Source organism: Oryza glaberrima, chromosome 10, assembly GCF_000147395.1.
Source record: "Oryza glaberrima chromosome 10, OglaRS2, whole genome shotgun sequence".
In the NCBI taxonomy this organism is placed as follows: Eukaryota; Viridiplantae; Streptophyta; class Magnoliopsida; order Poales; family Poaceae; genus Oryza; species Oryza glaberrima.
The window spans coordinates 14,776,879-14,803,341 of record NC_068335.1 but is presented as its reverse complement, the minus strand read 5'-3'; the positions used below and the strand labels follow the sequence as shown (position 1 = coordinate 14,803,341).

The following is a 26,463-nucleotide window of genomic DNA, read 5'->3' as shown; positions in this document are numbered from 1 at the left end:
CCGGTGAGCATCCCCCGGCGAATCCGAGCCGTTGGCTCGTCTCCTCACGTCCCGTGCAACCCCCCGGTGTGCTCGCTTTCGCCTGTATCGCCGTGGTTCGCTCCGCCGCTCGCCGCTGCCGTCCGCCGTCCGTTCCGGCCGGCGTCGTCGTCTACCTCCCGCCGGTCCGCGTGGCAGCCACGTAGGCGCCACGACGGCGCCACCTCGGCCGCGACCGGACCCACCGACCAAGTCAGCCGCCCCTCCGTTTCCCTCCCCGTGCGCGCGGTCCACCGCGAGCCGTGAGGCTGCGCGTGGACCCGCCGTACCGTGCCCTCCGCGAACCGCGCGCATGCGCCGCGCCTCCCTCCCCAAACCCTAACTTGCCCCGCGTGCACCTCGCCCACGGTGAGCCGAGTCGCTGACAAGCGGGTCCCACCCGGGACCACGCGGGATGGACCCGGCCCACCGGCTCTCTCTCCTCCCCGCTCGCGCGCGCGCCTTGGGCCGCCCTCTTGGGCCGGCCGGCCCATTAAGCTCGGCCGAGCCGCCCCTCCCTCTCGGGCCGCGCCCTAGCCGCCCGAGGGAAGTCTAATTTCCCTCCCTCTTTCTTTTCTTTTCCTTTCTTTTTCAAAAAGGGTTTAATTAAATCCTTTTCCTTTAGACCAAAAATCCAATAATCGTAGAAATTCAATATCTTCCCAACCGTAAGTTCGTCTGACTCCGTTCAACTTCCAAAATTCCTCAAATCTCGAGATCTATCTAATGGCATGCTTAGAGGTCAATAATAGGGCTTTATTTTCGCCGTTTGTTGAGTTGTCCCGTTTCGCGTGTAGTTTCGGAGCCCGAAGACCCGCAGTGCGAGGATTTCGAGGATCAGGCTCAAGATCTCGAGCAAGGCAAGCCACCTTTGAACATCTTGAGTCTATATTTGAAATTAATTATGTTGCTTGAAAAATATTATGCATAGGTAGGATTGCACTTAATCTGTTTTCACCGTCTGCAAGGCAGACCGGTGTGCCTACCTAACTTGCTGCATCTGATCCTTCCATTGTAATTGTTATACCACGTTCCCTTGTAACCACCTAGTTGCGCCTCGGTAATCATGCACTCTGCACGGGTATCGACGGTCGCCTTCAAACTTAAAATCTGAGAAACATCTTGGGTAAAACTTGGGGTTTTACAAAAGACTTGGAAAACCCGACACTTGGGTCGGTGCTTGCGAACTAAATGAATTTCCAAAATTGCGGACCGGGGAACGTACCGGGAGTACGGTTTCCCGCTCTTGCACTTAAGGACCGTTTCCTTGGAATTTCATCCGAACATAAGACAAGTACGACCACATGGGTGGAATGGGACACCCCTGGCTGAGTAATTAGCTAATCGAGGGAGCCTTGATGCCAAGAGACCTATGGATTCGCCGGGGTGGTGTCGGGGAGGACCCCTGGGCTTCCTGGCACAATATGGTCTGGGACCTAATCTGGTGTTGGTCTGGGACCCCTCTCGTTGGCATATGGTGAACCTGTGTCGGCTTTCGAAATGCCTTGTCATGAAAGCCTTAAGGTCTCTAGTCATGGCCGTTCTGCACGGGCTGGATGATCCGGGTTAGTAATGTCGTGTGGGTAAAGTGTACCCCCTCTGCAGAGGTTATTAAACTGTTCGAACAGCCGTGCCCACGGTCATGGGTGCATGTGAGGTGATTCCTAGCGTAGTTTTGTTTGACTACTGCCTTGTGAAATTTGCTGTTGAGGAATGGGTTTGATGTTGGAAAATCTGCGGCTGATGGGATCAGCCAGGCCCGGGTGGCCGTTTGAAAGCTGTTGGCCGGGTGCCAAACTTGATCAATTTAAAAGACTGATACATTGCACATACTCCGACCGGACACGACGCACTGTCTCATCCGTGTCGTTTGAGAAGCACTCACTTAGCTGTTTCAAAAAGGGTTTAAATAAAAATCAATTGCAAAAACAACAGCCTTTCCTTTGAAGCCTGCATTAAACACTTATTTCCCCTGGCTTGCTGAGTACTCCCGTACTCACCCTTGCCCTATATACATATCCCCCCCCCCCCCCCAAGTTGTTGAAGAAGATGAAGCGGATCCCGCTGACGAGGAGTTCCTCCAGGAGCAAGCCGGATACGATGAGTTTTAGGGTTTCGACCTAGTTCCCAAGTCGCGCCTGTGATGTTTGGTCCAATTCTTGGCTTCCGCTTCCCTTTTGAAATGCAGTTGTGAGCTCGGGATCTGTCCGTAGCCCAACATGACTGTACTCCTACTCTATAATAAAGAGACCTCTGTTGCTGTGATATTCTGTCTTCCTGCGATACCAGCACTGTTTCCTGGGACTGGTATCGATTAACAGGTTAATCTGGAGCGTCACAGGCTAGTTCCGCTCGGGACTAGTTCGGGGCGTGACATCTACCAATTTGGAATTTAGAGATGCATCAACATTGCAATTTTATCTGGGGCTTGGGATTTACTGATGGGCTTTGTTGTGCACTAATTCTGGTGTATGTATATCATTAGATTCATCATATATTGTATTCACAGATAACAAAAATATGTAGAGTAAATACTCCCTCCTTCCAAAAATCTAAGTTCTATTTTCTTTTTGCACCAAGACCAAGGTGTAGTTAACTTATTCATCATATGACAAAACCAAAGAACATGTAACCAATAAATACTAAAATGATTTCTTGGGTTCCGATAAAAAATTTAATATAGCACATAGTAACTACAAATAGGATATAGACTTTTAGAAAAATCAAAGAATGAAATAAGGAGGGAATACTATACTAAATGAACAGTTTAACTTCCCCGCAAAAATAAAAGAACTGTTTAACAGCTACTAGTGTACAACGCAGAATCTCAGGATAATGACTTAAACTTCAAATTGCTGCATATCAGCTTTAGTTCATCAAAAGCAACATCATTTTCATCCATCAGGTTCTTCTAGAGTTCAAGGTCACATGAAACGGTCTAGTAGCATTTTGAGAACGAAGTTGGATGTTACACTGTTACCGAACCATGGATCTTCCCAGAACCAGGTTGAAGTACCATCCCCATGAATTATTTTCCAGAGAATTTCGTTGTGCTCCCCTGTTCAAAACAGCTACACCCCACACCGAGGACAACTGATATCGTTGTACAATGTCATGTTAATTAGGACTACATGATAACAACATGACTTGTTACAAAGTTTTCGTCAATTTTGCTTGAATGTCTCAGACTCTTGGTTCCAACTATCATAGATTTTGATAATTGGCACATAGGTCGAGGAAGGAAAGGAGGAAATAAAATGAGCACTTGAAGGAGTAGTGGAAATCCAATGAGCTATTACTCCCTCTTCAGTTTGTCTGGGCCTTATGATTTGTTCTGCAGAACAGGCCGGCTTAGTGGTAGTAGTAGCATTACCGCATATTGTACTCACAAATAAGGTAAAGGTTGTTTGAAACAATGTATTGTGGCATTTACACAGAATGAACTGTGTATCAGCCATAGTAACCAAAGCGTTCAGTGCATCCAATCAGGATAAATCACATAGCTTCATATTGCTACATCTCAGTTTCAGTTCTTCAAAACCAACTGAATCTTCATTCGGAAGGGTTCTTTCGAAGTTCATATATAGCCTGTACATATAACTAAAGATATCCCCCACAAGCCACAAGTGTACCCTTAGACAAGGTCACATTAAACAGTCTAGCATATCGAGGACAAAGTGGGATGTGGGATTTTACCTAACCATGGATCTTCCAGTAGTAGGTTGAAGTACCATTCCTAAGATTTTTTTTTCCAGAGAATTTCGTGATATTCCCCTGTTCAAGACAGCTACACCCCCTATGAGAATAACAGATATTGTTGTAAATTGTATGTTAGGAGTTCATGATAACAACATGAATACATGACTTCTCACAAAGATCTCTTGTCTCAGACTCTCGTGTCACAAACTATCATAATTTTATTATTAGCACATAGGGTGAATGAAAGGAGGAAAGAAAGCGAAACTTGAAGAGCCGTGGAGATTAAAAAACATGAAACTGTTTTGAATATTTCATTAGTAATCATTCTATATAATCAAAAAGGAATTTGCAGGTATATTGTAGGTGAAACTAGCACAGCTTCTATGATAACAAAGGCATTTTTGTGGTTAATATACTAATTGGTAAGGTTGCACGGATTTAATGAAGTAACAGAACAGATAAAAATGGGATCTATTAATTCATCTCCTTAGGGACAGATGCAACCATATACATATAGCTACTCCCTCCGTTTCACAATGTAAGTCATTCTAGCATTTCCCACATTCATATTGATGGTAATGAATTTAGACATATATATATCTATCTAGATTCATTAGTATCAATATGAATATAGAAAATGTTAGAATGACTTATATTGTGAAACGGAGGAAGTACCTGATAATGAAATCCATAAGCCAGGGAGTACCATTGCTAAAACAGGATAACTACCTGACAAACGATTAGTCTAGAAGCCATGAACCACGATTGCAGAAAGACACTGAGTAACCCTCAACCAAGCTTCATAGGCATAGCAGTCAACTCCAACAAACTTCCTGTCAGATGCACAAAGGCGTCAATCGCCATGACGGTCATCAGGTTTGCTGGAGCTTGAGAAAATTGAAGCATGCCTTCTTCAGCCCGTCGCAGCCCAGCTGATCAGCTAGCACCAGCATGGCTGCCACCGTGCCGACGCCGACGTACTCGCAGAGCTTCTCTTCGCAAATCAGCTTCAGCCTCTCAATGTTATACCTGTCGGCCGCAAAGAGCAGGTTCTGGAACGTGATGTCTTCCTCCCCTTTCTTCATCACAGGCAGTGAATCGGTGTAAATGAAACGGAGCAAAGCCCTGAACACATGAGCCTCCATGTCATCGATGCTGATGACATGAGCGACATTCCCCTCCATCATTGCGCCGAAGACCGGTTACCGTGCCGCGAGCACACACCGATGCGCCGCGAAGGTCTCGCCGCCGACACGAACACCACGTCTGCGCCCTTTTCGGTGTCGAGGAGAACGCCGAGCTGCTGGCACAGGTCGGAAGGGGGCACCGAGACGAAGGACGGCGCGGCCGGGGTGGCGGCGGCGCGGGTCGTCCCCCCCCCCCCCCCCCCCCCCCCCCCCACCGTCCGGAACTCGTTGATGACGAGGACGTCGCAGTTGATAACGAAGCAATCGTACTCGAGATACCCCTGGTTCTCCAGGTCCGCCCATTTGAGGAACTTGGAGAAGCCCCAGGCGGCGCGGCTAGCGAAGTTGCAGGTGCTCACCCGCGGGGTGAAGGGCGCGTGCTTGAGCTTGATCCTCTTCACGTGGAGGAGAAAGAACGACGGCCGGTTCTCCGCCCCGATGCTGAACTCGAACTGCGCCGTGACCGGCTTGGCGACGTCCTCGTCGAGGAGGAGGTAGAGGGAGGCGTGCCCCTCGGCGGCGTTGCCGTTGGGCTGGAGGTTGAGGCGCCAGCGGTGGCCTCCGACGGTGAACGGGATGGACTGGAGGCGCTCACCGGCGGGGAGGCCCTTGGTGCGGGAGAACCCGTCGATCTTGAGGCAGTGGGACCCGCTCGCCGCGTCGGCGACGATGGTGGAGGTGGAAGAACGCGGCGGGTCGCCGCGGCCGGCGAAGGCGGCGGCGGGCCACCACGCCGGCGGCATTCCTGGTCGGTCGTGGGGGTCGTCGGCCTGATCGCCTCCGCCGTGGTAGGGTTTTGCGCGGCGGAGGAGGGGAGAGGAGGGAAGGGGAAAGAGGGGGAAGAAAGGAAGGGAAGGGGGCCCGGTGGCTGGGCTTGCTAAAATTGGGTATCAATATGATAATATCAGTCTCTGTAACAAAATAATAAATGGACATATATTGAAGCTTTCAAAAGTTTTTAAATGAACACATGGAGAAACAAAAATTGAGTCATCAGGTTGATGAGTTGATTATCGTCTCTGACAGCGCTGATCAGTCGCGACGAAATCATCTCAATCAAATCAATACCATATGCGTCGTCAACACTGATCGATGACGACGCATGCGCTCACCTCGTCGGGGACGGTGGACTCGGCGGCGGTGGCGAGGTAGAACCGCTCGACGTCCATGTCGCCGCCGCCGCGGGCGCCGTCCTCCTCCTCCGCCGGCAGCGCCGGGATGAGCGCGCCGCACATGGCCCTGAGCGCCCCCATCTGCGCCGTCCCGAGCCCGTGCGTGTACCGCTCCCGCCTCGCCGGGCCCCGCAGCGCCGGGTGCCCCCTCGCCGCCGGCGCCGCCTCCTTCGCCTTCTGATCCATGGCCTCCTCCCGCGGCGGCGACGCCATTAACCAATTCCCTGCAGCTCGCGCAAGCTCAGCTGCTAGCTATAGCACACGTACGTGTGTAGATATAGAGTAAGTACCGAAGTACGTACCGGAGCTTGCGGGGCACAGCACGCACTGGCCTCGCAGCGACGTCAAGCGCGCGACGTCGACGTCGATCTCTCTCTCTCTCCGATTTTGTGTAGCTGACATGTTTGTACACACGTACGTTAGAGTACAGTATACCAGAGAAATCTTGTGTAGCTGTGTTGGAAAGATATGCAAAACGAGGTGAGCCATTAGCGTATTATTAATTGAGTATTAATTATTTTAAATTTTAAAAATAGATTAATATGATTTTTTAAAGCAACTTTTATATATAATTTTTTTTTAAAAAACGCATCGTTTAGTAGTTTGGGAAACGTGCGTGCGAAAAACGAAACAAACAAACTCCCTTTGTTCTCCAAACAAACGCATACATTATATCAGAAATCTCTTACGTGACCTAGATCGCTGATACGTTAATTAGAAGAAGTAAATCCGAGGATTTACTGTTCTCTACAGTGGGTCGCTGACACGTGGGGCGTCACGAGCCGTGAAACCCCACACGTCAATCACACGTCAATCGTTCAAAGTCAGATGACAGTAAATCGGAGGATTTACGACTTCCGTGACGGGATTACGCAACCGAGACTTATCTGATGCACTCACTGTTATCTAACATGTAGATAAACATATCCGTTACTCAAAGTTAAAGAGAGATGGACATCGACGTTGAGGTCGTAGTCGTACGCCTCACGTCGATGTCGCCGTTTTAAAAACGAGGGCGCTCGCCAACCACCTGGATCGTCTGCTCTGCTGGCGTGGTGGATTCATACCGCAAATGGAGTGGTCGATCGAGATGAGATCGTGTACGTGTGGCGTACGTGCTGCGTGTGCATGCAAATGCTTTGCTTTGCCGTGCTAGTGCTATACATGTTGGTTAATTGTGCATAGTGTGGTGGTGGACTACGTACTAATGGTAGCTATAGAGTGTGGTTGAAATTAATGAGGAGCTGTTGATTTCGGAGAGGGAAAGGTTTATTACTGTATCCATATGCAGAAAAACAGTTTATCATCCCTACACACTTGAAAAAAAATTAGGAAAAAATTATTCATCTAATAAATAAGTGTTTTTATTCCTCAAGAATATTTTCACTTTCTTGTACGTTACCTAAATAATTATAAAAATATATACTAAATATTATGTGGTATATTACTAAATAAACATGTAAGTTTAAATTTGACTTTTATAAGTTGTATACTAGTCTTAATTTATTTTTTATATGTTATAAAAGTGGAATTTTACCTTACATATTTGCGGGATGATATATTTTATATTAATATATATATATATATATATCTTTTTATTGGCTATTTAAGTACTTCCTCCGTTTCACAATGTAAGACTTTCTAGCATTGCTCATATTTATTTAGATGTTGATGAATCTAGACATATGTATGTGTTTAGATTTATTAACATCTATATGTATCTGGGTAATGCTAGAAAATCTTACATTCTGAAACGGAGCGAGTAACATGTAAATTTCCTCGATAAATGAAATACATCCAGTGGTTGAAAAGAAGTTGTTGATTTCAGAGAGAGAAAGGTTTATCACTGTATCCATATCCAAAAAGAAAAAAAACAGTTTAAAACTGCACTTAATGCGAAAGAGGGACAGTTTCTCTATTTGCCAAATTAATGCGAAACTCTGGTATTTTAGACGGTCAACTCGGATGATGGTGATCTAGAGGGAATCGCGCGCACAACAGTTATGGACGCTTCTTGCGCCATTAGTTCGACATGGATGGCTCACCTAAGTGAGCCTGAGGTAAAAAATCCAGGTCCTTTGCATTACTGTAGATGGATATAAATATGGTAAAATTTGCTATAGTGCATAAAAAAATGTGTAATTAGCTCGTGGACACCGCAAGAACGATAATTTGCCTTCAGACATCAAAAAACATGTAATTAGCTCATGGACACTCGGGGCCTTATTTTAATATTTCCTGTGAACTTGGAGAGAGAAACACGGTGAGAGTACGATTTTGCCCCTGCCCTCACAACGGCCAGAGCACCGCTGCCACCTCCTCCGCGCGGCGGCCGGCGCGACGAGCGCGTTGGGCAGAGGGGGAGAAAGGCGAGCCCGCTCTGCGCCGCCCGCTGCCGCGCCCACGCATGCCATCGCATGCACATCCGCGCCACTGCCGCCGCCGGCAGTGGCAACCGACGCACGCGTGCGCCGCTGCCTTCCCCCCATCTGCGCCGTCGCGCTGGAAGACGAGGAAGACGATAGCGACAAGGACGACAGGAAGGAGGAGGCCGTGGAGCTCAAGATGCTGCACATCGACCGCGCGTGGAAGTCCGTGAAGCCGACGAGCTCTGCCGGTGGCCGCCGCGGGCTGATGCAGGTGGAGCTGCTCCGGCCCGTGGCCGCGACTGAGGAGGAGGCATGCTCTTGTCGACGGGAACCGAGAAGCACTCTGGTCGCTGGCGACGAGCACCGCCACGCAGTCGCGCCGCCGAGCCGGCTGGAAAGAGCTAGCTCAGCGCCATATGCGAAAGGGAATTCACGAGTATGTGCATGTACTCTCTCCCTCCCGATCAAAATTTCCCCTCCTTTTTTTTTGTGATCTCTCCATCTCTATATGCAAATTGTTGTTTGATCCTCTCCCTTGCAATTGCGAAGCAGCTGCCATTGACATGGCAGGAGAACGGGACACCGGCGTCGAGGCTGGCGAGGAGCAGCTCCGCGACATCACAACTCTCCACCGTCGCCCACGCGCCGGGCACCGTGTCGCCGGACATTGTCGTCGATGTCAGTGTCGTCGATCAACACGTGCATTAGCTCCACGCCAAAGGGGTCATCGGCGGCGAGCCCACGCACGCTGGCCACAGAGCGGAGCATCCCAGCGATGGCCGCCGCCGCTCGGACCCATCACAGGAACAGAACACAAGCGCATTGTCATCGGCATCGGTGTCGTCAGTCAACACGTCCGTTAGCTCCACGCCAAAGGGGTCATCGGCGGCGACGAGCCCACGCACACCGGCCACAGCGCGGAGCATCCCGGCGATGGCCACCGCCACTCGGACCCGTCACAGAGACAGAACACAAGCACTGCACGTGTTCGGCTCCGTCGCCGCCGTCGGCCAACCCAATGCTTTGTCGCTATCCAGGTCGAGACCCAAGGGCAAACTTGCCTTTATTTATTGCTTCTCTCTCCAAATTCACAGGAAATAATAAAATAAGGCCCCGAGTGTCCAGGAGCTAATTACACATTTTTTACGATGCCCGTTAGCAAATTCTCGTTCTTGCGGTGTCCACAAGCTAATTACATGTTTTTTCGATGCCCTGTAGCAAATTTTGCCTATAAATATAGTACTCCTAGTACGTATGTAATCTAGAGTCTGCTATGGTGTTCTACTCCCTCCGTTTATGTTGTAAGACTTTCTAGCATTGCCCACATTCACATATATATATATATATATATATATATATATATATATAGGGATGCGCTAAACCGCGCCTGGGGTGCGCAATAACTAAACTACTCCCCTCACAGCACCCCACCCCACCCCACCCCCACCCCCCGGCGCCCAGGGGGCTCTCCCTCACAATTTGTCTTTCAGTAAATAAATTACTTGCAGTTAATATCTTCTTATTAGTAAATGAATTACTAACTAATATATTGATTTTTGCATTGTAATCCCGCACCTTTTGGCCTGTCCATTCCAACTGCAACCCGCACATTTCTCTTGCACACGTAGTAAATAAATTACTCTTTGTTAATATCATTTTATTAGTAAATAAATTACTCGGAATCCAACTCATTTCTTCTCTCAGTAAATGGATTACTCCCAGGTTGTAGCCCTTCTCAGTTGGTTCATTCTCTCAGTAAATGAATTACTGTTGGGTTGGTCTCATTTATTCTCTTAGTAAATAAATTACTTAAGATAATACTACACTTAATTGGTTATCATACCTTCTCGCAGTAAATAAATTACTTAAAATAACGTATTGATATCGTCACAAGATTTCTCTTAGTAAATAAATTACTATTACACCAATCTCAACATAACATATTGACATTGCCAACAAATTCTCTTAGTAACCAAGTTACTATTACTCCGATGGTTCTCAACATATGTCTCTTAGTAACTAAATTACTATTACATGCACGAATCCAACAGGCAAGACGACGCTAGTGCCTCATATCGATGTTGAGCCGACAAAGCACTATAGATTCCTTAGGTCTCCCCATCGACAGGTATCCATCACCCACGAACATCTAGAGAGGCATCCCACAGCCACCTGGATATAGACAGAAACGATTACATCATCTAAGAGAAGTCTATAATTTACACTCATAAATGACTCTAAATGAGATATGATTCGCTGAAGAAGAAATAAAATGCTTCATAAAAAATTGAGCAGCAGGAAGAGAGAATATGTGCAAAATGCAGCCTCAATCTGAAGAACATAAATCGAGTAGAATAAATTTTAGAACTGATGAGTCTATACTGCTTTATTTACAGGAATACACTCCATTAGACTGATCATAGATTTCAGATGTTCACATGCATGTTAAATTAAGAACCAAAATTCTAATTGACACATTATCAGTTCGCCAAGATAAATCCAGAAAAAGTGTGCAAAGTGTACGACATGAAACATTTAGAGCGTCCATGTCAAATGAACCAAGGATCCTATATCTTCAGAGATCACCCGGATATCATTGAGGTCAAGAGAAAAGTTCAATTTGGCAGTCAGTAAAGATCTGTTTCCAGGGAACATATTATTATGCATAAAAATGATACTAATCAAATAGACTCGTCCTAGATTTTTCACGATACCAATGCCCAAATAAGCTAAAATGATAAGGAAATTATTCATGGATGAAAACTCCCTTGGTGTCCTTGATCCGCACCTGCGGAACTAGTGAAGGACATGCCATATGCACATGAGCAATTAGAACAACAATCTCAATCCTCTGAATATGAAAAAAAAAAGCATACTTAGGCAAAAAAAAATTTATTGTGTGCCCAGTAGCAAAACACCTGCACCAAGAACAGGGATTTGTGCCAATAGACTGAACAATAAAGGTCTCAATGTACATCGTTGTCAGTATAATCCTCATCTGCATTGATGCTGCATCCGGATTCTCACTCTGCCCCTGCGAAAAAAATACATATCTTGTCTTTTCATGTCTAGTTATAAACACTAAACTAAAACCTGGGAAAATTGCAACCATAAAGCATAGAAGATTGAATCGACAAGAAAAACCACATGAATCTGAACAGTGTGGGGTAAAAAGGCCCGATCACCGATCATGCAAACATGAAAAAACAAAAATGAAAAAAAAAGAAAGGGAATAGATCGGATTGGCATGGCAGCACCAAAGACACTATTCCTCTCATGGGGGATGCAGACTTCAATCACGCAGACGAGTTCGGGGTTGTCGATGGTGTCGCTTGTGAAGGAACGCAGACGGCGCCGGCCCTCCTCCTCCTTTGCCCGCATCAACAACTTATGCAAATCCAATCCAAATGCTGCTACTACACCTCCTCAGCGTCGTCCACGGGCGGCGGACGAGGGCAGCAGGCGTGGGCGATGGTGGCGATCTGGAGGCCGCCAGCGGACGAAGGCGGAACGGCGGCCGCCGACGAGGACGAAGGACGTTGGCTCCTCCGTATAGCTCGCCAACGCGGAGCAGATCGGTGGCGGCGGAAGGGAAGCCGGTGGAGACCATGGGCGGAAGAAAGGCAGGCGCCTGTCGTCGTGGAGCTTGCCTCCAGATCCAGGTGGCGTGGTGGCCTCTCCCTGGTGCTGCCTTTTCTCGAATCACAGCTGGCAACCTCCTCATTCCAGATCTGAAAAAAGCAAAAGAAATTAGCAAAAAAAATGAGTGTATTAAATCCTATATATAGGAGGAAGTTTAGTAGTAAAAGAATTACTACTGTATGGGAAAGGGGAGGAGGTCGGGGGTAGAGGGGAGGGGTGGGTTGTGCTGTATTATACTACACCCCATCTGTAGTATAGTATGTCTATATATATATATATATATATATATATATATATATATAGTAAATTTGTTTGGTGCTCCATGGTGCCCGGGCACCATTGTTGAAATTGAGTATATACCCAATTCAAATGAGTATGAAACTTTTTCAATTACTTAGGTATTAACATTAACTACTTTACTAACTAGTTCAAAGCAAGTTTGAACTGAATTTGAACTTGTTTTTGTTAGATTTTGATTCTAGGTATATAGCATCCATACATATAATTAGTTAGGTATGTAATCATGGATTGTGAAATAAAGTTAAATTTGAGTTGTTTTGTTGATAGGTATAGGTATGAATCGAATTATTATAACTAGGTATATACTCACAATTTGAAATTTTTGAAAAATTTAAGTGATTTTGTGTATTAGATACCATGGTGCCCGGGCACCATGGTGCCCCATATGAGTGTCCTATATATATATATATATATATATATATATATATATATATATATATATATATATATATATATATATATATATATATATATAAAGAGTAGCTCTATTATACACCCCTCCCCTAGAATAACTATTCTACACCCCCCCTCCCACCTCCCATCGGTCCCCACCTCCCTCCCTCCCGCGCCCCCCTCTCCCTCCCGCGCCCCCTCCGTCCCCACCTCCCTCCCTCCCCGTCGCTCCTCTCTCCCTCCCGCCCCCCCTCTCCCGTCGCTCCTCCCTCCGATTCTCCCTCCTCCCGATTTCTCATCTTCCCCCCAATCTCAACTTTTTCTTCTTTTGTTTTTCTCTCCCTCCTTCTTCTCTCTTCCTCCTGATTTCTCATCCTCCCCCCAATCTCAACTTTTCTTCTTCTTTTTTTCTCTCCCTCCTTCTTCTCTCTTCCTCCTCCCGATTTCTCATCCTCCCCCCAATCTCAACTTTTCTTCTTCTTTTTTTCTCTCCCTCCTTCTTCTCTCTTTTTTAGAAAAATTAAAAATACCCCCTCTCCCGTCGCTCCTCCCTCCTCCCGATTTCTCATCCTCCCCCAATCTCAACTTCAAGACTTGAAACCATGATCTCATGGCGAGCACTTCTAACCAAATCACCATATGATGATTTGTGAACAAATCAGTTATATACCTGTAACAATCATATTTTGTTACTATGATTTGGCAGTAACATTATCTTAGAAGGGTAGTAACATCGTATGTTACTGTAAAAATGTATAGGTTGTTACTGTAAACTTTATAGGTTGTTACTGCACTTTTGGCAGTAACAATATAACGAAATTTGCAGTAACAGAGAACATGCATAGTAACAGTGGCCCTATAGTAGTAATGTTTTTTAGATCTAGAGTATTTTAAATCTCAATCTTTAGAGAGTACTAACATACACGTCATGTCTTATTTTTCTAACCCATTTGCATCGTGGCGTTCGTAAAAAAAGTGCTTAACAAAACTAGAACCATCATAACTATTTTTTAACGTTGTTACTGCATATTGGCCATCGTGTTACTACGCTGTTCTAGTGAGACGAGAACTAAAAAAGAGGTAAATCACAATCTTTAGAGAGCAATATCTCTCACATCATATCTTGTATTTCCAATCTGTTTGCACCATGAAGTTCATAAAAAAATGCTTAATGAAACTAGATCCATCATGGCTACTTTTTGACGTTGTTACTGCGATAATGCTGTCTTGTTACTGCAGGATGATCGTCCTGTTACTGCACGATTCCTGCAAGACGAGAGCAGCAAAGTGGTGGGCGGGTTTGACCGATGGGAGGACGCTTTGACCGAGGTGGGAGGGGGGTTTTGGGCCCTAGGGAGGGTGGGGGAGGTGGGTTTGACCCATGAGAGGGGGGTGTAGAATAGTTATTCTAGGGGAGGGGTGTAGAATAGATTCACTATATATATATATATATATATATGTATGTGTGTAGATTAATTAATATATATATGAATATGAACAATGCTAGAAAGTCTTATATTATGAAATGGAGGAAGTACCACCGAAAATAGTGTGCCTGAAGACCATAGCAAAACAGTGCTTCTTTGTACTGTGTCCATGAGGATTTTTACTGTGGGCGGCGAAGTACTGATTGAAGTAAATGGATTTAATTTGTTCGGGGATCTATGAACGAGTAGTGGAAGGCTGGAAGCTATGGGCTAATGCCCATTACTGTTGCCATCCGTTTAGTTGGAGACAGCCCTAACGGTTGTGATCAACCATATATCCACACCACATCAAAGGTATCCACACAACTTCACGGGAGAGGTGTCTCAAACTCCACCAGTTATTGAGGATCAGGATCCTCTGCAGTCACTGCACCGTACCTTTGTCACTGACATGTGGGTCCGATGTGGCGTCAGGTCCACATGTCAGTGATAAAGGTATGCTGAAGTCGACTGCATAGGATCTCAATCCATCATTGGAAGGTATGCTTTCATATATATTTTTTTATCACATGACAGACAGACATATATATGCCCACATATCACTGCACATGTAACACATGCTCAAATATATGCAAACCAGCGGCACATTCATGACCTTACTAAATTCTTGTTGGAAACCTATTTACATGTATGTAATATTCATAGACCCCAATATTTGCATGTGATGAGTGGAGTCATGCGTCTATAACTTCGTCATAATATATACCACTCGTGTTTTCCTCAGTATCTTTCCATCTTGTTTTCAAGGTTCCTCTTTATTTTCATCTTTCATATATTATTTTCTGTTTTTAGTTTATTATCTAGTTTTATATCTTTTTCCTTTTCTCTAACTATATTTTACACCTTTTCAGTTCATTTTGATTTTCTGAAATTTCATGGTAGGATCAAACAGGAGGGAGTGTGATCAACCCCACTATAAATATTACTACTTATGTTAATTATCTCTCTTTTTTATCATCTAAGCATGCATAAGATTGATAATAAATGAGGTTCCTTTCCAAAAAAGTTGATAAATAAGGGGAAGAGTAGCATTTGTTATACAAAAAGAGACAGATAACCAACATATTAGTGTCTATATGTGATTTAGAATGAAACAGACTTACGGCTTTAAGTTGGCAAAAAAATTATCAGAAAGAAATGGAATTTGATAGAGGCTTCAGACATATGGGGCTAAACTAGCCTTAATATCGGTAGAGGTCGAAACTGGTCGCTGTTAATAGATATAGGGTTACCCTTTGTCCATTGTTCCCATGCAACTTTTTTGATACCGATCGATCATTTTGCTAGTCATCAATATAATCTTTTATGCTTATAGAGATGGTTACCGGAACTTTGACTGATAATATATATTTCATTGGAAAAAGATACGAAGCTGCATGAAAATGATATGTAAGATTTGCTCATAACAGTATTGATCAAAGGGATGTTCTGGACTTCAGGTGATCTATCAACAACAGCTAGTTTGTTGCTCAACTATATCGAACAAAATACTTCTTTCATTCCATAGTGTGTAACTATTGTCTTAGGAGTATCCATATTAAAACATTGTTAGTTGAGGACAGGACAAAATATTTACAAAATTTGACCCTAACTGAATGCTTTTGAAAGAGACACTGCACCTCACTCCGTTTCATATTATAAGTCGTTTGACTTTTTTTTTCTAATCAAACATTATTAAGTTTGACCAAGTTTATAGATAAAATTAGGAACACTTAAAATATCAATTTAGTTTCATTAAATCTAATTTTGAATATATTTTGATAATATATTTGTTTTGTTTTAAAAAAATGATACTATATTTTTCTATAAATTTAGTCAAATTTAAATAAGTTTGACTAGTAAAAAAGTCAAACAACTTATAATATGAAACGGAGAGAGTACATGGCTGGTGGTCAAAATCAATCTTACAGGAGCCGCCTGTAACCAAAGGTTAGATAAAATCGTGGATTTTGACAAGCGGAAAACCAACCTAGCAAAAATCGACTTTTGCTAGCGGATCTCATAAGTCACTGCCAACGAAGAGATATTTGGGGCCAAAAAAGAAATAAAAACATTTTCCACAACAACATGATTTGATTCAAATCCATATTTTTCACATGGACATGCAAGCATCAACATCAACATCGTCATAATCATCGCCACACACAAAGCCACCGCGGTCATCATCTTGTCAAGCTTCATCGGCAAAGGCGTATGCGGTCCTTCTTTCTTGACTACGGATCCGGGCCATGCCGAGGCCTTCACGCTCGTCGCCGAGCCATCTGTCGTCGAGGCCCGCCGGCGCATGATCTGGCCGCCCCGAGGTCCGTCGTCGCCAGATCTAGGTTTTGAGGCTGGCTCACCACTGCCATCATCGTCCCAAGGCTATTGCCATCTCTGTTTGCTGTACGTCGTTGAGGCCCGTTGACACCAGATCTGGTGGCCCCGAGACCCACCACTGCGCCGTTGTTGTCCCGAGGCCGCCCCGTCATCGTCGTCCCATCAGCTGCTCATGGAGCTGCTGGGGGAGAGAGTGGAGCAGGAGAATGAGTGGAGACCGACTGCCTTTGACGCCCTGTGGCCGTCTCGCCATCGCAGGTGATAGGGGAGAGAGTCGAGAGGGACAACTAGTGGAGAGGAGTGAGGGAGAGGGATGAGAACCGGTGAGGATGAGTATAGGTGAGGGATGAGAATGAGTATAGGAGAGTGTCTCCTAAACTTGTATATTTTACTTGTTGATATCCCACGCTTTGATGTGGGATATGTGGATGAATGCATGCTATAAATTGCAGAAAGGATAGATGTATATGTTTAATATTGTTTAAAATTTATTTTTTAGTAGTGAGATATGTATAGTAGTTGTACTATGTATTTCCTTTTTTGTCTTGAAAAAAAAGGTGTACTATGCCTTTGTGGGTATACTGATAGTCGTTTGTCATTAAATTTTTCTCCTTTTCTGCTTACTTAGCTCGGTGTATCAATTACAGAATGGATCGTGGTGGTTGAATAATGCGAAATACATCATGATCTGTAAAGTTCATACATACACTTGTTTATGATGTTTAGCCCCCATCAGGATTTGATCTCCAAAGCTCAGATGCACATGTTTACTTGTACACATTCTTTTAGTTCTAAATCTTTTAGTTCTAAATTTCAGTTCTTATCTCTTCACGCCTAGTATAATTTATCTAAATAAAAAATGATCTTTCACTGCTTGAGAAACCCTTTTTAATCCCGGTTCACAACCTCCTATAGTCCCGTTTATACAACCAGGATAACGAATCCGAGACTAAAGATGTGTATTTTTAGTCCAGTTGAAATAAACAACCGGGACTAACAAATTACTCGTGTATACGGTACATAACAAATCTAATCATAGCTATTTTCTTACATTTCGACAGACCTCCTGGTCTCCTAAGGAAGAGTGAGCTTCCCTTTACAGTGAAAATATCACCAATCAAAAGATATGTTGTACAAATACAAAAAATTGGGAAATACAAGAAGTGGAAACTCAGAACAATAATGTTAGCAGCAGCTTAGCACTTGCTAATAATTTTACAGTCCTGTCAAGTAATAAGTAATGCCTCTTAATAGGAACTTAAAACTGTCATCTTTGCTACCGACTAAATTCAGCTGTAGTTGCAATTTGTAATCAAGTGATAGGTCACACTAGGCCTCAAGCTGTGTAATAGTTCATAAATCTAGGCAATACTTAAACAAATATATGAGTCAGGAAACCTGCTTGCCTAAATATCGTTCTGGGACACATTTTAAATGCATTTTAACCTTGCTACAGTCAACTAATGGTCCACAGAGTTGACACATTCTGAAATTATTTTTAGTTCTGTAAATAAATAAATCGTCAATCTCATATACTCAAACTAAAAGAAGCTGATAAAAACAGATGTGACTTGAAGTCTTGAACAACAGAGCTCATTCAGCCCAAGTCAAATCTTGAGCAAACTTATATACAGTCAGTCCCATTGGGGATCCCTACCCACTAGACGAACACATCAAGGACATGATATGAATAATATATCCATTAGCTAATTGCTTGATCAACACAACTTCATAAATACTCCAACAGTGGAACTACTTTTGACACACCAAAAAAATGAGATAACTCGTAAATTGCTACAGTCAAGTCACATAGATAATCCCTGGACACCAGTCGTTAAACTTACATATATTTTAGACAAGTCTGTCAAATAAGTATTACTTGCTAAATAAGCAGAATAAGGTCCGCCAAATACCAGCATGAGTTTACTGGAGACGCCTTCCAATACACTTGGGTACATAAGACCTATCTACATCAAGCGAACCATGATACCAGTATGGCTCGGGTACAGGCCACCTGTCATCCAGTATAACTTTTCCTATGTAAATTGATCATTGAATACAACAATCTAAGATGCCAGAAACAAGTGGCAATGAAGAATCCAAAAATAAATAAATAAATACCTGTTTTTCTTCGTTCCCTCACCGACATCTATGGGCATAGGATTGTTACAACCACTGCGAATAAAAAAATTTTCAGTCTAAATTCGTAGAATAAACATTATGCGTACCAGCTATCATCAAGATATAACAAGGAAAAAGAATCATACCTTTCTGATGGTAAATCATTCACTCTGCTTAAAACTTCGACAATCTTATGCCTTGGTAGGAAAGGAGTTGCTTCACTTCCATCATAGAAGTTCATGCCAACAAAACTCCCATCAAAATTAATAAGAGGGCCTCCAATCCCAGCCTAATACAAAAGAAAAGACCCAATGTTACTGGAAAAGTTGAAATTCCTAAGAAGTCATGTGCTGTGATTATAGAGATAACTTAGATTCTCATGCAACTAATATGGGCTACCACGTAATAAAAAAGTAAGAGAAATTCACCACACCTTCTTGATTTTACATGTGGACAACTTAAGATCTTTGCAATCAAGTTTGCAACCCTTTTTACCACGCTTCACATTACCAATTGTGGCCATCAATGGTCCAAGTCTAGTGTCACGCCCTATAGCTACTACTTTTTCAGATGGCTCTTGCACTGTTTTACTAAAAATATCTTCTGGGCGAACAGCATTGAAATTCTTCTTGAGACCGACAATAGCAATATTATAGTTTAAATTATAGAATTCCAATGTCCCACAGCAACGTTGATTCGGTGGGAGAAACACCTCAATCTGCAAACATAAAGAGAGTTCAGCTAGCAATCATATAATAAAGACCAAGATAAATGAATAGGAGAACCAACCGTCAGGTTACTATCAATCTTGTCGTCATTACAATGACTGACCAAACTGGCTGAAGTCAAGATAACAGTGCGCGTAGCTTTGCTTCCATGCCACTTTATAATCAAGCCTGTGCATGCAAAAAACCTCACGAAACCTACACATTACAACTTTAATCATTAGTTAGTGAAGATAAAATTGCATAGAAAAGTAATGAACATATTGCTGTCAAAATCACCATTGAATGATGCAAGGGAGACAACACGACGAGATATATATGTCACAACTTCTTTCGGAAGTTGATACCAGACACGATTCCTACAAGACTTGGCTGGATCACCATAAGGGTACCCTTTTCATGCAAGTAATTCACCAAAGCGTTCTTCAAAATGATTAAGCAATTCCCCATTCACTGGTTAAAGAAACAAGATCAGAAATTAACTACAAAGAAGTGCACAAGGAAGATGAAAGCAATATCAAAAGCAACGACTTACGTTCAAGCACAAGAGGTGGTGGCATGGGATACCCATAGGATTTTAACCGGTAAATAGTTTTCATAAATCCTGATGCAATTAGGAGATCATTATTAGTACTCAGATGATATGTGACATTGGCATAATAAAGAACATAGGTAACATTTAGAATGATGATTTGCAGTATTGTTCACACCTGAAGGTATTGTGCTTGATACACCTTTAGGCAATGAATATCCTCGGAAGTGGAGATGTTTAGGACTGAGAGAACACAATACACTTGTTATGACAAATAAATAAAAACACCGGAACTAGCCCAACCGCAAAAATAGTCATACCAACACAGGAACCAAATTGTATGAAAGGAACCAAGGTATGAAAAATGTACTTAAAAAATCAGGATATTAAATATTCAACATAAGACATGAGAGGACTGAGCACATTCAAGTGTAACAAATATAAGTTGCACTATCCATATGGCCAGAACGAATTGTTTTGAGTTTAAACACTTCCTCATTTAGGAAATACATTAAGCATGGGCACTAATTTAGTAAAGGACATGTGGCACTGATGTTGGTAACCATAAGGTAGAGGTATCAAGAATCCAAATTGTTTCAATCCAAAGATTACAGTGTGAAAACTCTGAAGGCTCCAATGCTGCTAGAATCAAAAGATTACCATGTGAAAACTCCCAAGGTCCCAATGCTGTTAGTATAAGAATGGCTTACCTCAAACAAAGGGAATAGGAGACGAATTTGGAACAGCTATCATAAGCTAAGTGGGGAAGAAAAAACTCAAATAAAGGATGTGTAAAAGACATACTTCAATATCCCAAAATGCTCCAAGCGCTTCCGAAGCAATTTCGTTGGTAGGAAAGCATATGTCAAAGTTCCATCATCATCATGGCAAATGCTAAAGTTCATCCCAAGAAATCTCTTATCCTTTCCAAGAAGCGGCCCTCCAAGTACAGCCTAACAAAAGCAAATTGGTAGGATAAAGGAAAAAATGTATTGTTTTTTTTTACTTCGTTGCAAACAATGATACCTTAAGACCACCAATATTAATGCAATTATTTAATTCAAGTTTTCCATCATGCCAAAAGTAGCAAACAGATTATAACAGCATACCTCAGAGATATCTTGACTATCAGGAACCCAGGTGTTATTGCAGCGAACAAAACCATCCATGGCCATTAAATTGCCTGACACGAATGCACGCCCAGCAGCTAGTGCTTGAATACCATCAGGACATGCCTTAAAACTTATAGGACGGACCTCTATGAGCCCCAAGCACGTGACAATAGCAATATCATGGTCATATAGTCCTAAGAACCCATCAGTAATTCTATTATTAGGAAGGCGCACTGCAACCTATAGTGATAAAAGCAGTACATCAACATACAATGGCCACAATCAGTTTGGATAAATAAAGCAAAATGGAGGGCGCAATTAAGGCCAAATAAACAAGCAAAATGGAGGACAATGATTTGTAGCACCAACCCTCAATTTATCATCTCTATTTCTCTTCTCATCGAATACTCTAACCAAAGCAGCTGATGTCACAAATCTCGTTAGGTGTTCTCTAGTTGTCCCATCTGGTAGAGGTATGCCCGAGCATGCAAATAACATCTTATCTCCTAGACAAGATCATGGTTTAAATAATTAAGAAGTGACAACTAAATACAAATTACGAAAATCCATAAGCATCAGAGTGCACTCACCATCAAACAAAGCAAGGGAGACAACAATGGTAGACAAATCTACATCAACATTAGCACTGATTTGATAAGTTTGTTGACTGGGATTGACAACATGGCCAAATGATTTCTCTTCAAAAGCAATGCTCGAAACTTCTCGGTCACGAAGATCTTTGCCGAATCGTTCCTCCTCTATAGCACGCAGATTGTTGTAATAATTAGCCACTGCCTTCCGGATCTCTTGATCTGATTAACGAACATGATGTATACACAACTATGAGTGTTTTATTAGAGCAACATGTACTAGAAAAACAAGAACCAGCAAATTCAAAATCAATGACACACATTTCCTCATATTTTTTAAGCCGCGGCTTGGCTTGTCTTTCTTGCCATCACCCCTACTTGAAAGCAATGAGGAATCAAGTTTGTTCCTTCTGTTTATGGCTCTTTGCTCCCTACTCACACCTCTTGTGCAATCAATATGCCCCTCGTTTCTCAGGGTCTTTGCAGTCCTGAAGAAGAAAGGAAATGCAGATGGTTAGTCAAGGTTTGATCATAATGCATGTGTGTCACGCCCGGAAATTCACAAGTAATTTCCAAACTAATTTGTGCATTAAAAATCCTCGTCCAGGAATCACCCGAGGTATACAACCTGACATTTTATAATATATAGATTCATCATAATAACTAAAGTGATTAAATACTTACATAAGAGGCACTTAGTCCTCACCACGAAGAAAACTGCAGCGGAAAAGAAAATCTAGCAAAGCTTCAACTCCACTCCCACAAACAACTCACTGGGATCTAAGCCAAAAGTCTTCTCCTTTTGGATCCTTTTTCTCCAACTGAGGTTGATGATTATTGCACGATGAGTATATGAATACACCGCAGGCCACACAACAAGTATGCAAGTGCACAGGGATAACATAGGATGGCATAATATAGGGTTCATTTGCGAAAGCAACATTTGACAAAGAGTTGAGAATGTGTAAAACAGTAGAGTAATTAATTAAATAGTATTAATCCAACACTATACAACATACCCGTTGCATAGGCCCAACCATATCTGAACAACCATGCCCGGTTGACAAACCCAATCTCCAAAACCAGGGACTAACCATTCCATACCAGGAGCTAAACCAAAGTATCATCATTTATCACATTATTATTAATGAGTAGTGTGGAACTAATCATGAAAAACATTGTTAGGCTCACCCCATAACCGCGGGCACGGCTACTTGAATAGTTTTACTTTGGCCAGATGTGTACAAATTTACCCACAAGACATAGAACCATAACATGTTGCCATGCCCTCAGTACCACCACGGTACCTCGAAACAAGACTGTGACAAGAGACCTCGCATAACACAATTCAAAGCAGTGCACCTTCCTGGATCATAGACTCCCCTTTAGACCAAGGTATAGACTCCCCAGCGATCCCCGTGGGCTTATCACCGCAACTTCTTAGTCTGACACTCCATAATGAACCATGCTATACAATATATCCAGCCATTGCCCACGCTGGCTTGTGGTTAGTACAGTTAATGCTTCACAATAGTAGCTCGTGAACCAGCCCTTAATTGTCATGTGCACGACCATCAAAACCATGTGCTCACAACCCACCATTATTAAGTTTTAATTGGCATTTAACTAATTAACCAATCACGATTGACCATCGTGAGCTACCACTAAATATCCATCATTAAGTAATAGTGAAGCATTAGTTATCCCCATAGTGTGCTAATGTTTCAAAGCACGGGTAAGCAATTACATCTAAATATCTAACTGAACCAGTATATAAGGCCCAGCTAGTCAAATTACCCATAGGATAATAAAGTTACCTTCGGCCATAATATGGGGAAAAGGCTCAGACCACCCAATGACATTCAAAAATAAAAGCATATTTTAAATGAAATAAAGAATTAAGTAAATAGGTTCAACATGCTCAAAGGGTATTTTGAGATCTATATGACTTGCCTTGCAAACAAGCGTCTTCAATTCATCTTCAGGAGCTTCTCCAACGAACGAACGAACGATCATCCGAAACAACAGAAAACTAAACCTAGAACGTAAAATGAGAAAAAACACTAATAAAACCAAATAAACAATACAAATAAAGTTTATAAATGGGTAGAGCTTGAATTTATATGAATTATGTGATTTGAACGATCTCATTTCGAGTTCGTATGAATTACTTGTGAATTAATGAAATTTTAATTAATTAAAACCTATAAAGAAAACATCATATTTGATTATTTTGGAACTGAAAAGGAGAAATATGACGTCAGCCCTATGATAGGAGAGAGAAAGGGCTTGTGATAGGTGGGATCCATTCGTCATAGAGACAAGCGGTAGATCGGTTTTACCATGAATCACGTCCATATAGGTGGTCAACGGGTCCACGGGATGGATGGCTCAGATTGGTTTGACTTGAGATCCGACGGATGAGATCAATCCCGATATAGGATTTAGGATGGCAGCCACGTGACATACAACAGGCAGCCATGGGGATGGAAACGACCACGTGGCACTGACGCGAATGCCATGCGGCTGGCTTAGGACAACGGCGGCGACGGCGAACGGCGGCGGAAAGCGAGAGGACGGGGAGGAAGAGGGGACCGAGGCTAACCTTACCACTACTTACACGAAGACGAACGGCGAGGGGAGACACCGGCAGCGAGCTCCGAAGGGCGGCGAGGTCGGGTCGGCGGTGGCGGCGGTTTTCCGGCGATGGGCGGCGGCAACGGAGGGGTAGTCGGGCTTCTCCTCGGCGCTGCGATGCGGAGGAGAGCGACGGCGAAGCTCGGCGATGGCGGAAACAACGGTGGGTGGCGGCTGGAGGTCGATGGGAGGCAGCGGCGCTCGGGTTCGCGTCGGCGAACAGGCGGCCGTGGTAGCCCTCGTCTTTGTGGAGCCGGAGGAGGCGACGGCGGAAGGCGGCGCGGCGCGGCGCGGCCGTAGTTGGCGGCTGTGGCGGAGAGAGAGGGATCTCGCGAGGAGAGGTGGCTAGGGCAAGGGGAGCTCGGGCTAGGGTTGGACACCGGAGAGGAGATCAAAACCGCTCCGATTCGGGGAGATAAACCACGTGATTTCTTCGATTACTTCACGAGAGGAGGCAAGATAAGAACAAGGGCAACAAATCCCCTCAACCAATTCCGAAAAGGGAACAACGAGACGGCCGAATTTGGAGGGGGAGGGCGGGCGGCACAGGCTCGGTTCGGCCGGCTGAAGCTTGAAGAAGACACTGTAGCGACTAGCGAGGGACGCTGAAACAAAACGGCCGGTCCGAGAGGAAGAGAAGGGACGCCAAACAGACTTCCTCGGTTCCACCGTTCCAGCCCAAAACGAGAGGGACTCAGAGTGGACTTCTCCGGAAAAGGGACCTACAACTTGGGCTGCGGCTTGGCCAAGAGAGGAGTCCGGCCGGAGTTTGGCCCAATACTAGGAAGAGGATTTTGATTTCCTTTTAATTGAAATAAATTGCTGAAATGATGTTCCATTTATGAAAATACTTCCGATGCTCAAATAAATCTGAGAAAAATCCTGAAAATACTTGGTCACCTAAAGTATTTAAGAAAATTTTTATCTAACTCAAATTTATGTTCAAATTTCCATAGATTTTATTCAAACGCTTACTTTAATTATTAAATAATTTCTAAAAATTACTTTTTCACAACAATTTATAATTTGGAAAAAAGTACGACTAATCACTTCGAACTATAATGGTTGATTGAATTACCTCCCCTGAACCACAAAACGGACATTTTACACCTTCAAGTATTCATACCGGACAAATTACCCCCCTGAGCACTATTCTGAGTGGTTTTGACTTAAGCTTGCACATGTGACGCCAATGTGGAAGTCCAGTTAGCAAATAAAAAGTAAAAAAGTGTTTGGGCCCACCTGTCATCCCTTAGCCTCAACCAAATCTCTCCCATCCCCTGCTCTCTCTCTCTAGTGACTGGTGGCACAGGTGTACCTCGCTTCGGCGGCCGACGGCGGAGGTGGACCTCGCTCCAGGCAGGGACGGGCGGCGGATGGCGGCGCGCACGAGGACGGACGGTGGACGGCGGCACGAGGAGGCGGGCGCTGTTGGGCGGGAGAGGCGGACGCGGCAGGGATGGGCGAGGCGAGCGCGGCAGGGACGGCTGGCTCGGGTACGCACTCGGGCGGCCGGCTGTGGCGGTGGAGACGGAGGCGCCTGGGCGGCTGGTGGTGGCGGCAGAGGCGGACCGGGCAGCGGGTGACGGTCGCGGAGGCGGACAGGGCCAACGATCCACAACGACGAGGCGGACGCCAGGATGGATCTCTCAAAGAGCGACGAGCTTTACAAGATGCTGCACAAGAAGCTGAGAGAGAGATGGAGAGGGCAGCCAGTGGACGAGGCTGTGGCGGTGGCATCGATGGACGCAGTGGATAGGATGCTGAGGCGGGGGTCAGCCGGAAGCATCGGCGGCTGGCCGCCTTCATCTCCGTCACCGATCGTCCGGTCCGCCTCCATTTCTGTCGCCGGCCACCCAAGCTTGCCCCAGCTCCACGCTCCTCCACCGGCGTGGAGCTCGCTTCCCAGCGGCTGCTGCGGCTGCCGCCTTCCTCCCGCCGCAGCCTCCCACAATGCCGCCGGCTACCCAAGCGAGTATCGCGCCGGTGGAATCGCCACGCCTTCGCCTTCTCTAGCGGCGCGTGGCTCACTCCCCAGCCGTTGCTGCGGCCGTTGCCTTCCTCCCTTCGCAGCTTCCCGTGACGCTGCTGCCCACTTGAGCTCGCCCCGCCTCCAACGCCGACCGCCCTACTTCTCTCCGCCTCTGCCTCCTCCACCGA

General features: G+C 44.4%; 2 protein-coding genes and 1 pseudogene across 2 annotated transcripts; all 3 read right to left on the bottom strand.

Annotated features, from left to right (window-relative positions):
* Nucleotides 1–3,821: 3,821 nt before the first annotated feature.
* On the bottom strand, nucleotides 3,822–5,077 carry LOC127786220 (BTB/POZ and MATH domain-containing protein 1-like). Its single transcript, XM_052313562.1, has one exon. It carries the CDS (start codon nucleotides 4,902–4,904, stop codon nucleotides 4,590–4,592), a length of 315 nt encoding a protein of 104 aa, XP_052169522.1. The 5' UTR covers nucleotides 4,905–5,077; the 3' UTR covers nucleotides 3,822–4,589.
* Nucleotides 5,078–5,116: 39 nt separating this feature from the next.
* Nucleotides 5,117–5,675, bottom strand: LOC127785874 (BTB/POZ and MATH domain-containing protein 3-like; the record flags this gene model as incomplete). Its single annotated transcript, XM_052313233.1, has 1 exon — nucleotides 5,117–5,675. A coding segment is annotated over exon 1 (531 nt), but the record flags the coding sequence as incomplete, so codon positions are not given.
* A 6,158-nt stretch (nucleotides 5,676–11,833) lies between these two features.
* On the bottom strand, nucleotides 11,834–22,473 carry LOC127785873 (uncharacterized; annotated as a pseudogene).
* Nucleotides 22,474–26,463: the final 3,990 nt, after the last annotated feature.

Excerpts from the sequence above, each read along its gene's own strand:
- LOC127786220 (XM_052313562.1), bottom strand. The coding sequence starts at position 4,904 with ATGATGGAGGGGAATGTCGCTCATGTCATCAGCATCGATGACATGGAG.